Here is a 13,694-nt window from a genome sequence, read left to right on the forward strand (position 1 = left end):
GGCCCGGCCTTCCTCCCCGCCCTTCACGGCCTCGGACGCCCCCTGCGCGGCCCCGGCAGCCCCCCTGCCACCCGCAGGCCGCATCTCTGCGCAGGCCGACCGCTCCGCCGCTTCCCGGCCCAGCCCGGCCCGGTGCGGTACTGTTGGGCGCCCTGAGGGGGCCTCGCCGGTGAGGGAACGCGGCCAGCCCGCTGCCCTCCGCCACTCGCTCGACCCCCAGCGGCATGGCGCGGGCTCCGGCGGCCGCGGGCCGGCGCCGGTGGGCCGGGCCGGGCCGTGTCGGGATGGGTCGGGCCGGGCCGGGCCGGGCTGCCACCAGCCCCCCGCCTCCGTGGGCCGCCTGCCAACCCGCTGATCCCAGCGTGCACCGCGGCGTGGCGCGCGAAGCAGCAATGACGTCCACAGCCCTCGTCACCGGCTACACGCGACTGAGTCACCCGCTCGCCGCCGCATCGCTCGGCCATTGGTCGCGGAGCCGGCGCGTCGCGTGGTCCCGCCTCCCTCTAGCCCGGCGGGCTATAAAAGCCGCGCCGGCGCCCCCTCCGCGCCTTTCGCCCCAGGTGTCTGAGAGGAGAAAGATGCATCGACTCCGCTCACGGGCCTTCACGGGGATTTCTGCCTTTGCCGCCGGTTCGTCCTCCGCCTGCTTTCGCCAATCACCTCCGCTGCCCCGGCCCGAGAAGTCGGCCTCGCTGACGCGTTGGAGTAAAAAGCGATCCTGCTCCTCTATCGGCTGATTGTCGCTGATTCCCGGGCGGGGGGGAGCGGAGAGACCGAGACCCGGAGAGGGGCCGCGGGAGCCGAGTCGAGCGCCGCTGCGACCATGCCCAAGCCGAAGAAGCGGGGGAGCAACCACCAGCGCGGAGCCGGTGAGCGCGGCCGGGGGGGCTCGGAGCGGGCGGCCTGGCGGGGCGCCGGGTTCTCCCGACGTTTTCCCGGGGCGGGCCGCAGGCGGAGATGCTGCACCCTGGCTGCCTGGCGGGGCTAGCGGGGAAGCTGCAGGACGGTGGGCCGGGCGCGGCGTCGGAGTTCCCCGCCGGGCAGGACGGGGCCGGGCGGCGCCGGCGGGCTGAGGGGAGCCGGCCCGAAACCGCCACCTCACGCCGCGTGCGCGCATGCGCCCGGCGGCGCGGCCGGCCCTGGGGAGGCGGCGGGCGGCGGCCGTGCCTGGCGCCGCCGGCGGCGCAGAGCGGCGCCCGAAGGGCAGCGGCCGGCGCCGGCCCCGCCGGGGGCCTCCTGGCCGCAGCGGTGGCGGGTGCCGCCCGGCTGGCCCTGGGGGAGGCGGGCGGCGGCGGTCGGGCCCGCGGGGCCGCACAGCCCGCGGGGCCCATGGTGCCACACCGCCGCCTGAGCGGGCCCTTGCGGGGCGGGGAGGGGACACGGCTGCTGCTGTCACTCCGGTGTCGCTGGTGTGGCTGTAGGGCAACGCATTGTGCTCTGAAAGGCTGCAGTACCTTTTTAAAATATTAAACTTCTTAGCCTAAGGGAGGGTATTAAGAAATAAACAATCTTCGTAGAGATCCATTCGGAGGTGCTGGTGCCCGGGCAGAATGGAGGTTTTGCGGGGTGGTGAGAAATTCCACTTCGGGCCACCATAGCTGCGGGCAGCGTCTGTCTCCGGTGCCAGATGCTCAGGAAGTGAGTGATTCGCCGGGTCTTTTTGCAGCTGCTTTTGTTTTAGCTTGTGAAGGGCTGGCAGTCGTTCTTGCCACTTCTGCCATTGAACTTTTCAGCCTGACGTCACTGGAAGCAAGAAGGTGGCTGTGCCAGAGCCCCGAGAGTCCAAGTTTCTTGGTCTGTGCATGGGCTAACGTTTGTCCTTTGTAACTGTAGGAGACATCAAGGGTTATGGTCAGTGATACAAGTAGATGGCTTACAGCGAAGAGCTGCAAAACCTCTGGCGTGTGAATTTAGCTTTATTGGAAAGCACTTGGACAGTGATCAAACCAAGGTTGATTGTGCCTAGATAAAAATGGTATTTAGGGGTCTTGGTAGTCAGGAAGCCTGCCCAAGGCTGGCAAGCACAGTGCGCTACTTTAAATAACTCAGAGTCAACTGTATCACAGGAAAATAGGTGGAAGAGCAGAATTCTGAGTTCTGTAAATGACACTTGGGAGCTGTTGGAGAAATAACAGTGAAACTATTCTTTTGCTAATCAACTTTAGTAGGTGCAAGTTCAGGACTAGGATAAGACAGGGATAGAAATTACATATCATCAGGTCAAACTCCTCCAGCTCTTCATGCCATAACAATAAGATACAGGTATGAAAAGCTGTAGAGATGAGCACTTGTGAAATAATACTGCTTTCCTCAAAGACTGAAGCTACTGAACTGAGGCCTCCTTGATCCTGAGGGGGAAAACTTTTTTCCCCCTCTATTGAAGCATTTGATGTTCTGGCTTGTATTTGTAATTCAGTACTAAAATAGGGTTGGACACTGCTGATGCTGCACATACTGCACTTAATCCCGTAAATCCTGCATTGTACTGGTTACTGTATGTTTGCCTAAATGTATAATTTACCCTGGCTTGAAGTCCCTCAAAACTGAAAAATAAAGATTGTATGGCAATCTTTTTAGGTTGCTTATCCTAACAGTTAAAATAACATTGAGCTACTTTTAAAGCATAGTCACAGGAAATTGCATTAACTTGAAGATGATTGTAGAAAGATACTAAATCTAGAGTTAGGAATCCCACCAATACTTTGAGAACTAGGTGGGCTCTTCCCCACTGTTCACAAACGATCTTCTTGGAGCCAACTAAGTCTTTGGAAGAGGTGAGAGTAAAGGACCTAGCAGAGGAAGGAAGTGTGCTTTCTGGGTCAGGGAGAGTGAATCTGTTGGGAAACTTAAATTGTACTTTTGGTGTTCAGATCTTCATTTTCTATACAAAAAATGACCAAACTGTTGTATTCATCTTTCCTTAAGGTGGTCAGCCCAGAAATGTGCAGCCTTTTAGTGATGAAGATGCTTCAATTGAAACTATGAGCCACTGCAGTGGCTTCAGTGATCCTGCTAGCTTCACCGAGGATGGTACGTTCTTTCATTCATATTTACTCATCTTTTTAAAAGCATAAAACCTGAGTTGACTTAGGAGTTTAAGTACTAGACTGTAAATAGCAGTAGCAAAATAATGACGTTCTGATTAATGATTGTTAATCTAGTGGTTACCATTTTGTTTGGTAAGAATATACTCCAGGTTTCATGACCCTCTTATCAAACTATGAGACTTATTTCTATTAGAATTATACACTGCTAACTTTTAGAGACAACAAGAATTTTGAGGTGCATTATAAGACTTTTTGATTATTGATTTTCATAACATGTAGTTGAGGTGGTAAGAACTGCAGAAGAGTTTGGTGTGGAAAGAGTCACATTTGCCTGTTCTGAACTAGATTTGTGCTTTGTCTCCGCTATCATCTCTGCAACCTGGGTTGCTCTCATGTCATTTTGTTGGGAGGAGGGGACCTGAAAGCCTGCTACAGGGGGATAAGGCAGGGACCCTTCCCTATGAATACTTGCTACTCTTAACTGAGCTGCTGCTGCAGAGGCTTCTGAAGTGCTGCCAGATAGGACAGGCTGCTTAGATGGTTCACTGCATCAGCAGTGAACACCCCTCTGTACTCCAGGGATAGATGGGGTGGACTGGATGAAAATGTGTTGCTGACAGGATTGGCTGATGGGTGTGAGTTGTAGCAAATTTACGTAAGACCTGATTAGCTCCCTCATTCATTCTTGACACACGTAAAAAGCAGATATGTCTATTGATACACCTGTGCTGTTTCTATATTTTTATAAAAGTATTTTAAGGGGTAGTTTGCTGTAGTAGGCTTAATACCATTCTGTTGCTGTAATACATAAGAATTCTGTAGCTATTGTCTATTTTAAACTGCATTCTTACTGGTATTAAAAACATGAAGTGTTAGATACTATTGTGCCTGCTAATAAAATGTATATCAGTAGGACTAAATTATTTCCTCTGGATTAGGGCCTGAAGTTGATGAAGAAGCCACTCAAGAAGACTTAGAATATAAATTGAAGGGATTTATTGACCTTACATTGGACAAGAGGTATAGTGTGCTTTGAAGAAATGCCTTTATACTGTGTTTTCTGGCTTCCTCTGATTATAATAAGGCCAATACTCATCAAACATTTTTATGTGTGTACTGAAACTGTAGTGATTTCACGCTGGGGAGGACTTGCTTTTCCTCTGCATCTGGAAAGACCTTTCTCCCTCCACCAAGTTTTTGAATAAGTGAGAGTCAGGCTTTCCTTTCCTAATAGTTTGAAGTAGAGTGACTTTATTGCTAGCCTGGGGTACTACTGTGAACTCTATCTCCAACTTAAGTTTCTCTGTCCTTGGGGAAGGAGGGAATTCATAGCATGTTGTACTTCGTGGTACTTCTATGGGTTATTCTTCTGTTGGATGCAGACAAATACAAACTTAAAACACAGGCTGAGCTTTAACTGGTGCGTGCTGATTTCAGGAGGTCTTCCTTCTCTCTTCTAACAGTGCAAAGACAAGACAAGCAGCTCTTGAAAGTCTGAAAAGTGCTTTTTCTTCTAAAATACTATATGAATTTATCATGGAAAGGAGAATGACACTAACTGATAGCATTGAACGCTGCATAAAAAAAGGTAATTAACATGCTTGCTATTAGGAAGCAATACTCCCTATGAAATAGCTCACTGTTTAAAAGGAATTAAGACTCTGAGACTTCTCTAGTACTTTATAGAGTGCTTAATAATTTAGCTATGTCAACAACATCTCTTTTTTGAATTTAGATGTCATATTTTAACTGACCTAGAAAATTAATTGAAATTATCTTATGTCTGTTGGTTTCTGAATTTCCACTTGCAAGTTTTCAGACTGTTATCTTTAAAAGAAGGAAGCAATGCACAAGGCGATTACTCATAGTAGTATGTTAATCTCTAGGTAAGAGTGACGAACAGTGTGCAGCTGCCGGACTGGCATGTCTTCTGTGTGTGCAGATGGGGTCAGGAATTGAAAGTGAAGAGATTTTTAAGACCCTTGGTCCACTTCTGAAGAAGATTGTCTGTGATGGAACAGCCAGTATCCAAGCCAGACAGGCTGTAAGTGAAAAATGTTTATTTGCCAGGCTGGGACAGAGGGCATTTTTTGACCAGTTCACTATTGTGTAACCCAGAACTAAAGGTTACTACAGTACTGTAAATGCATAATGTTGATGTATGCTCTGAATGATGCATACCAGTTTTCACTGGCTTAAAAAGTTCCACCTAGAGGCTAGACGTCATCCTCTTCAGCCTAGGAACTTCCTTAAAGAGCTATTACATCTAGTACTTTTAGTGTCTTAACTCACTATGCAGCTCTCTCCTTCCTGCAGTTCTGAGGGCTGATATTGAAGTCGTTTAGAAAGAAATAAAAGTTTTCCCACTGACTGATGTATCCTTCCAGTATTAATTTTAATTTCTTTAACAGCAGAGGAATGTTATTCATGCAAATATATTTACATATGATAAAATTACATATAGCAGATTTAGAACTACATACTTGATGCATTTGTACTACCAAAAGTATTTAATGTTTTTCACCCATTTATCTCATTTATACATTGGCAGCATACTTGAAATATTGACTGAAAACAGTCTAAAGCTCTTGCTGAGATTTTTTTCTTTTAAACTTCAGAGTTTTAATTAATATTCTCTAACTTGCCTTTATCACTACACAGCTGGCTACTTCTGTTGTACTCAAGCTGTGTTAGAATACATATGGTCAGCTGGAAGAGGAGGTAGTATTAGTTCAACAACAGTTGTTTCTACAAACAAAAGCTTTTAAAGCTTGTCCCCTTTAAGTGTAGTTTTGAGTCCCGTGTGCTTAGTGCAAAAACCACTTTCAAACATTTTTTTTTTTTTTCCTTATTCGCCATAAGAGGACATAGAATATAATATGGGGAGTAGGGGAAAGATGTGTAGAGTCTCACAGTAGAAGTTAGAAAGCACCAAGAAAGGCTGTTAAGTCCAGTGTTTTCATGCCATTTAATTGTAATAGTGGGCAGAGGGGAAAATATTCCCACAGCTGTCAACAAATAACATACATCCATTACTGTTTATCAGCATAATTTCTGCTAGTGAATCCTGGTGGAATTTAAAATAGAGTGAAAGGAGTGCTACACGCATGTAGTTTTTGGGAGGGCTTTGTAAGTTACATTAAATATTACAGCATAAAAAGTGAATGCTTGAGACCTGCATACATTGTAAAATCATTCTAAGAGTAGAAGGTAACTGAGAGTTAACTATGAGAAGTAGTTGAATTAAACAGTGTTGAAGACTTCTACTTTGCTAAGGTCTTAATCTGAAGCTTCCATTACTCCAGATGTTAAATTTCAAAGGTCAAAGTTTGAAGGTTTTGTGAAAAGTAACTTTAATGTCAAATGCTGACATTTCTTTCTTTTGTGTCTAGTGTGCAACCTGCTTAGGGATTTGCTGTTTCATTGTCACTGATGACATTACGGTGAGAATAAATAATACTTTTTTAAAAAAAATAAATTGTCAGTATGAAAATGTGTGAATTTTAAGCCACTTCTGTGACCTTTTTTCCGCTGTTCAGGAGCTGTATTCTACTATGGAATGCCTGGAAAACATCTTCACAAAGGCCTATCAGCGAGATAGAGACACTAATGGTGTATCGAGTACCCATAATACTGTCCTTCACATCAGTGCTCTCTTAGCATGGACGCTGTTGTTGACCATTTGTCCAATGAACGAAGTGAAGAAAAAAATTGAAATGTGAGTATCTTTCTTGGAAAACACAATTTGTAATGACTGCTTTTATATGCAGTGAAGTAGTAGCAACAAAATTTACATCTTAATGAAATGTGATTTCCTCCTTAGGCACTTGCATAAACTTCCAAGTCTGCTGTCTTGTGATGATCTCAACATGAGAATAGCTGCTGGAGAAACGCTTGCCCTTCTGTTCGAACTGGCACGTGAAACAGATGCTGTAAGTAGATGTCAGCAGCTAAATTTTCTTGCACTGGCACGATGGCAAGACAAATTATTTAACCTGTGTTGTGTAGCACCCTGGATTTCAACAAGTGGAAGATAATTCACTGGGGTTTGCCCTTTGTAGTGCGCCTAAATGGGTATAGCAATGACTCACAGCAATTTAGCTATCACTTTTACACTAATTTTGATATTGCAGAACAGGACCAGTATAACAAACCACATCAAATAGTACTTAAAAGTAACTAGAAACGTAGTGTGCAAGCTTCAAAATCTAAATCCAACACCAGCTTTAAAAAAAAAGTCCCTGGAGAGATTCCAGGATAAAACCATATTGTTTACTGTAGTGGGAACACTCATTAGATACTTAGTTTTCTCCAGACAAGTTCCAGTGGTTTCCAACTTGCAGAATTCCACTCTGACAGCTAAAAAGCTATCCTTCAGTAGAAACTGTGTTGACTTTTAGTATTGCTTTTTCAGTATCCTTATTTAGGTACCGTGAGAAGAATAACTCCTATTGCATGATGATTTCACAGCATTTGTGACTATTTTTTTGCTTTTGTGTTGGATGACGTGCAAGCTGCTTGGTATTACCTCATAGACAGCTAAACTTGTCTTTACATTCATCAACATGCCTTATTCTGAACTGTTTTCTTGAAGGAAACAGTCTCCACTTGCCCATGACACGGTTTGGGAGGGCTGCCTGGATGGCTTCTAGCTCCGTCAAGGGTGCTGTGCTTTGCCAGAACACTGTCCAAAGTGAAAGGATAACCCCAACCAAGTCAGGATACACAACACAAATGCTGCATAATCTGAAACAGTACGCTGAGACTTCTGTATAATTGCAGACAGTAGGGATTTGAGTCTCTTGGCCATGGAAGCCAATTTGCAAAGAAAAATAGAGAAGTGAGACTGGAACTTAATGCTTTATTTGGTCAAACTGACTGCAAGTAACTAACATCTTAAGATGCATTAATGAATGAGACTATATTCACTAAAAACTTGTTCCATTCTATTGAGGAAATACACCTTTAATCATTCCAAGTGATTCTCTTTGGATCCCTAACAATCAGCACAGATTAAAAATGCTTACTGTGTTTTGCCTTTGACCAGCTTCCTTCAAAAAGCATGCAGTAAACTCAGCCTAGTCAGCTGACGTGACAAAACATTCAGATCTAAAAAACGACAAAAACTTGTTTTTACATAAATTTACATACATTCTTACTAATTCTCGTAATCTACTGCTGAATTAGTGAATGGAAGGGAGAAAATATTCCTGCTAAACAACTGTGCATTAAAGTTTACTTGTCATTTTTTAAGGTTTTTTTTTTAAACTGCTTTATAACTTTCCACCCCATACAAGACTTGTGACTAAATATTCTGTACCGTCAGTCCAATGGTGTCTCAGGATCCATCTCCAGCAGCATGAATTCTGTGCTAATAATCTGAAAGTGCCCTCAGTTTGTCGACAGGAGGGACAACCAGGTTCAGCAGATCAGTCAGGTGGTTTGAGTCCCTTGGAATTACGTAGCAGAACAGACTGACAGATATATATGCACTCTGAAGGAGCTGGACTGTTTAATGTGGCTCTGGCTACCAGAACAGTTTGATAGTGTCCTGCTTGATCAACTGGATGCTGTGACTTTATTCTTAGTGGCTTAAATGCTGCAAATGGAACTATGGGATGTTAGTGTCTGGTGTTAGACGTCTGTGTCTAACAAAGTAAGAGGTTGTAGAGGTCTGTGGAGATACATATTTCCCTGTTTGCAGGGAAAGATGTTAAGGCCAGAAGTGGGGGGGGGGGATCAAATAAAAAAAAAAACAACAACAACAAAAAAAACCACAACAAACAAACAAAAAACCCCACACCCAAAAACCACCACACCAAAAAAAAAAAACTACTTTTTTTTTACTAGGATTTCTTTTATGAAGATATGGAACTTCTAACAGAGAAACTAAGAGCTCTGGCTACTGATGGAAACAAGCACCGAGCCAAAGTAGATAAAAGAAAACAGCGATCTGTCTTCAGAGATGTTCTAAGAGCTGTTGAGGTGATTCTTTTGTCTTACTTTGAATGGCTGGGTTGTAACCATGTACTGTTCCATTTAAGGAAAAAAAAAAGCTTTCATTATTAAATAGACTTACTGTTTCATTGAAAGCAACAGGAAAAAATACTTTAAAGAAATGAGATTTCAAAGTCTCATTACTTACTTGAAATTTAACTGCTCTTTTAGGAGTGTAGAACAAAGGAAGTAAAACTGTATTTTGCTCCAAATTTGACTTCCATATTAAAGAGCATTTAGTTTTCTTCAAATAAGACTAAACATTACCATGATCAATTTAGTATTTAGAGTGTATAAAAAAAAGAATAGATTCTTTTTCATATGAAAAAATTAATGTCCTGAATTAATCCAAATTAATGTCCTGAATTTTTTGAAAAGGCTTTTTGTAAAGTTTCTTACTATGCCGGGCGTAATAAACAAAAAGCTTACTTAGTAGTAAGAGACATTTCCAAATGTGTAAGGGCCAAAGAAGTGTTTGTGTGTGAGGAGCAGCAGTTTGTCTTAATTTTTGTGCTGTAATTTTCTGGGTTTTCATATCCAGGTTAATAGAACAATACAAAAAGTTAATTAGCGATGTAACTTCTCTTTAGTAAAGTCTCTATGAGACAAAGTCAAACTTCTGTCACTTTTATGGATTATTCTTTATCTGCCGCCTCATGAACTGGATTTTTGATTTGTCAGGTAATTACTTGTTACTTTGCTGTATGGATAAGACCATCTAAATATGAACTGACATTCACAAAAGTTAAACATCTCAGAAGCTAAGGAGAAGGCCTTGAAGTGGTTTAAACTCACCTTTGAGTTTCTGACTGTGAAGAGTCACTTATTAGCAGTGGTTACATTTCATTGTCACAAGTGTAGCTTGCTGCATTTGAAAGGTGGGGACTAAATGAGGCTTACAGACTGACTGAAGGGTGATTCCTGCACTCTGAACTGACTTATCTCCAGAAAAAACAGTTCTCGGATTAAAGCTGTCTTCTTTTTTTTAAATGCTTTCTGACTTTAATATCAACTTCCATGAGTTTATGAACAAATACAGTGTTTAGTATGTGCATATTATGTTACTTGGAATGTTTTTGTGTGCCAAATGAATGAAAGTAAAATTCATAAGGTATATACAATTCCTAACGCAGAAGACTGTTTACAAAGTTATACGTTTCCTCTAATTTTGAACAGGAGCGTGACTTTCCTACAGAGATGGTTAAGTTTGGACCTGAGCGCATGTATATTGACTGCTGGGTTAAGAAGCAAACTTACGATACCTTCAAGGAGATTCTGGGATCAGGGATGCAATATCACTTGCAGGTGAGCTGCTGCTTGATACGTGCTCAGACTGTTGTTAACTAGAGACTGCTTCTTCCCTGTCAGGCTCCTTGGTAGTTACTCACTCCATGAATTGCAAAATCGTGAGTAGAACTTGATGAATCAAGATGAGTTTTGCATTAGACATGGTAAAAGACAGCACTTCTAAAATGAATACAAGTTTGTTTTAAAACGCTTTCAAGCTTACCTGAATTTGTCAAAGTGTGCCTGCTTGATAGAAGATGTGCTGTAAATACCCCGAGGGGAAAAATAAAAAGGAGGAACTACAGTGAGCTCGAACTGCCTCTGAGTCGTAGCCTGGGTGTGCTGGGTTAGCAATTAAAAGACTTCTCCAAGAAGAGATTCAAGCTGAGCATGTTCTTTAGCTTCAGGGTTTTCCTGAATCCTTATACTCTTTCAGTAGTGGTGTAGTCATCTGACTGCTGTAAAGCTGGATGCCTCCACCCTCCCTCTTCAAGCCTGTGAAAAGGAATGCAAAGTTTTAGTGAAAAATAATGACCACAACTCGCAGCCCTGTAATGAAAGTATTCCAGAAGGGAAGGGACAAGTCCTTATCTGTGTTCTAGGAACTGCTTGTTCACTAGTTATCTGTTTAGATACGTAGCAGAAGCAGGAACTCCAGTTTAGGAGTATACGCCCCCAAATTGCTATAATCATGGGGTTAAAGTCTTCAGTCCAGTGTCAACTGCGTTTCTACATGACCAAGGGAGCCCAGGCATGTAGCAGCTTTTTCAAATTTTTCAAATGCTGCTTTTGCAGTTGGATATTTTAAAAATTAATGTGTTGTGAAACCATACAGATCTGTGTCCATCTGCCTGATCTTGTGTAGAGGAGGTAACAGAACAGTGTCGAATTTGCTGGGACAAAGAAAAAAAATAAAATCAATGCAGGGGGTAGCTCACTCTGTCTTCTAAAGAGAGCAGTTTTAGGTCTTAGTATTATTCTGCTAAAAGGAATAAGTGTTTCCTGGCTTAATTGCAAAAGATTCCAAGATTTGTGTCAAATTCCGGCTCTTTCTTACTGGAGTACTAGATATTGAAAAGTAGTCATTTTTGGAGACTTGGTAATCAGAGGAGAAACTGATCATTTGATGTGCTTCTTGTTTAGTCAAATGACTTTCTTCGGAATGTGTTTGAGCTTGGTCCACCAGTAATGCTAGATGCTGCAACTCTTAAAACAATGAAGATATCCCGTTTTGAAAGGGTAGGTTATTGCACCTTAATTTATTTTCTTTACTTTATACGCTGTTATATTTCTCCTGAATTAAATGGTATTCCAAGCACGCTCTTAAAAGCTGTCATCTTTAAACTTGTCTCTTTAGTTCTAATAGTGCCCCATATTGTCCCGAGTGGAGGCAAACCTTGCTCTTATGCATCTTGGAGCTCTTATTTCATATTTTCCACTGGGCATGTATCTGCTACTGCTTTTCCCCCAAGTCGACTTTCAGACTGGGCTCCTGATTGGTACCAGATCCAAGCTCCATACCTGTGAAACTGGGGCTCTTACGGGAGCCCTAGGTTTTTTGGGTAGGGACATACAGGAAACCAGAGAAACTGAGTCTATTACAGACAGTATCCCAGTCTCCAGTGTGAAATGGACACTAGGTGGATGACTTGGGTCTGTTGGTTGTGAATGTACTCATCCTGTCTATGAACCATCTTGTCGAATGGGTGCTACCGAGTTTAATCCGGGGAGGAGAGGGGGCAAACTTAATCTACACTGTATGGTGCTCATTACTGACTGGCTTCCAGAATTGCCCCTAACGCAGCCTTTCTTACACAGTCCAAGTTTCCTTTAAATGTGTATATGTATATATATGTATATTAAAATGAATCAGCCTTTGCAAATATAGTACACATTTCAATTTATGTCAAAGATTAATAAAAAAGATATTTTCAGCTGTTTCTTAAAATAAGAAAATCTCAAAGGAAATAAGCATTTTGAACATCTGTGATTAATTTTGCCTTTTATTTTGTAGCACTTGTACAACTCTGCAGCGTTCAAGGCTCGGACAAAGGCTAGAAGTAAATGTCGTGATAAAAGAGCAGACGTGGGGGAATTTTTCTAAATCTCCTTTTCCATGGGGTTCAATTTTAAGTATTTCATAATTATAATGGATTTGTAACCTTTACATGAATTTTTTAACTTCTGTAGTCAGTTTGCACTTGTGCAGAGGGATGTTGTATAAAGTCTGTAAATATAATGCATGTTGTTGCTTAGCTGCAAATACACTGTATATAGACTGATGTGAGGTTGGGTGTGGGGATACATTGTAACGCTTGCTTTACCTGCAACTTGCTCCAAGGGTTGAATATATTGTAACTGACCTGTTAAATGGGGTGAATAACTGTAGTCAAATGCCGTGTGTCAGATGGGGTTCCTTACTTTATATGAGGTAAATTAAATGAATTCATTGACCAGGTGTTTTGGTAAGAATGTGCTAATAGGAAAAGATGAATTTTGTTGTCTGAAGTTATTTTAGTAACTTTTTAAACTCTTCAGTGGCAGGTGGACTAAGACATTTCTACATAGTATGACTTACCCTGAAGGGGACTATGAAGTTCAATTACCTTCACTTACAGTGAAGTAGTGAATGACAAATAATTGCCTCAATGTAAAATAAAAAACAAGATTCTCATGTTATGAAATTGGATGTTTAATTTTGGAATAAAGATGTTTCTCACTGCTTGCTTTCTGTGGTAAAAGTGATCGCTCTGTGTATAAAGGGCTGGACCACCAGCAAGGTTGAAAAGCTTGAGGTTTGTTGATTTGCCCACTTAGACACGTGGTTGGGGTAGTCTTAGTGCTTTAGCAGATGCTCTATGAAGCTCCACCTTACTGGGTTTGGAAGGTTTGTCCTACGTAATGGTCCACACAACAGCCTACTGTTGGTTTGTCCTCAGTCTTGTAATGGTCAGATGTTTCCTAGTTCTGGTCCTGCAAAACACCTTATCTTATGGGAGCCATTCCAGCTGCCTGGCTTTCGTCACATTGGAACTACTCCCCTGCCCTCCATTTCTGGTTATAGAGCACTGAAATGTGCCAGTAACTGAGAATTGTCTCTTAGGGATGATGGGAGGTTTATGTAATAAAGACACTAAAACCCAGAGAGCTGGAGCTTCTGAACCGGAACTAAAAATCAATGTGCTTGTTAAAATAAACACTCTTAAAGCTGTAGGTCAAGTAGAGGAAGTAAACTTGATGCCTAAAAACACCCCACCCTACCCCCTAAAAAACACTGCTGGCTCTGATAAGAGAAAGTTTGGGGTGGTGGTGGTTTGGGGGTGTGTGTTTTTTTGTTGTGTGTTTTTTTTTTTTTTTTTAGTT

At 42.6% G+C, this 13,694-nt stretch overlaps 1 protein-coding gene across 2 annotated transcripts; it reads left to right on the forward strand.

Moving 5' to 3' along the window:
- Positions 1-546: 546 nt before the first annotated feature.
- On the forward strand, positions 547-13,068 carry IFRD1 (interferon related developmental regulator 1). 2 transcript variants are annotated; one of them, XM_074168255.1, is made up of 13 exons: positions 824-869; positions 1,208-1,255; positions 2,926-3,030; positions 3,986-4,067; positions 4,511-4,635; positions 4,934-5,091; positions 6,440-6,490; positions 6,587-6,765; positions 6,871-6,979; positions 8,898-9,032; positions 10,221-10,349; positions 11,475-11,570; positions 12,346-13,068. In XM_074168255.1, the coding sequence occupies exons 1-13, from the start codon at positions 824-826 to the stop codon at positions 12,433-12,435; spliced, it is 1,353 nt and encodes a 450-aa protein (XP_074024356.1). In that variant the 3' UTR covers positions 12,436-13,068. The 2 variants fall into 2 exon arrangements, with proteins under 2 accessions (XP_074024357.1, XP_074024356.1); XM_074168256.1 differs by lacking the exon at positions 1,208-1,255 and having other exon boundaries at positions 547-869.
- The last annotated feature ends 626 nt before the right edge of the window (positions 13,069-13,694 follow it).

Source organism: Numenius arquata, chromosome 2 (assembly GCF_964106895.1).
Source record: "Numenius arquata chromosome 2, bNumArq3.hap1.1, whole genome shotgun sequence".
Lineage (NCBI taxonomy): Eukaryota > Metazoa > Chordata > Aves > Charadriiformes > Scolopacidae > Numenius > Numenius arquata.

Bases quoted from the DNA above. Each gene is read 5' to 3' on its own strand.
- IFRD1 (XM_074168255.1), top strand. From the start codon at position 824: ATGCCCAAGCCGAAGAAGCGGGGGAGCAACCACCAGCGCGGAGCCG. The intron at 870-1,207 runs GTGAGCGCGGCC...CCCGAAGGGCAG, and splicing joins CAACCACCAGCGCGGAGCCG to CGGCCGGCGCCGGCCCCGCC. The intron at 4,636-4,933 runs GTAATTAACATG...GTTAATCTCTAG, and splicing joins TGAACGCTGCATAAAAAAAG to GTAAGAGTGACGAACAGTGT.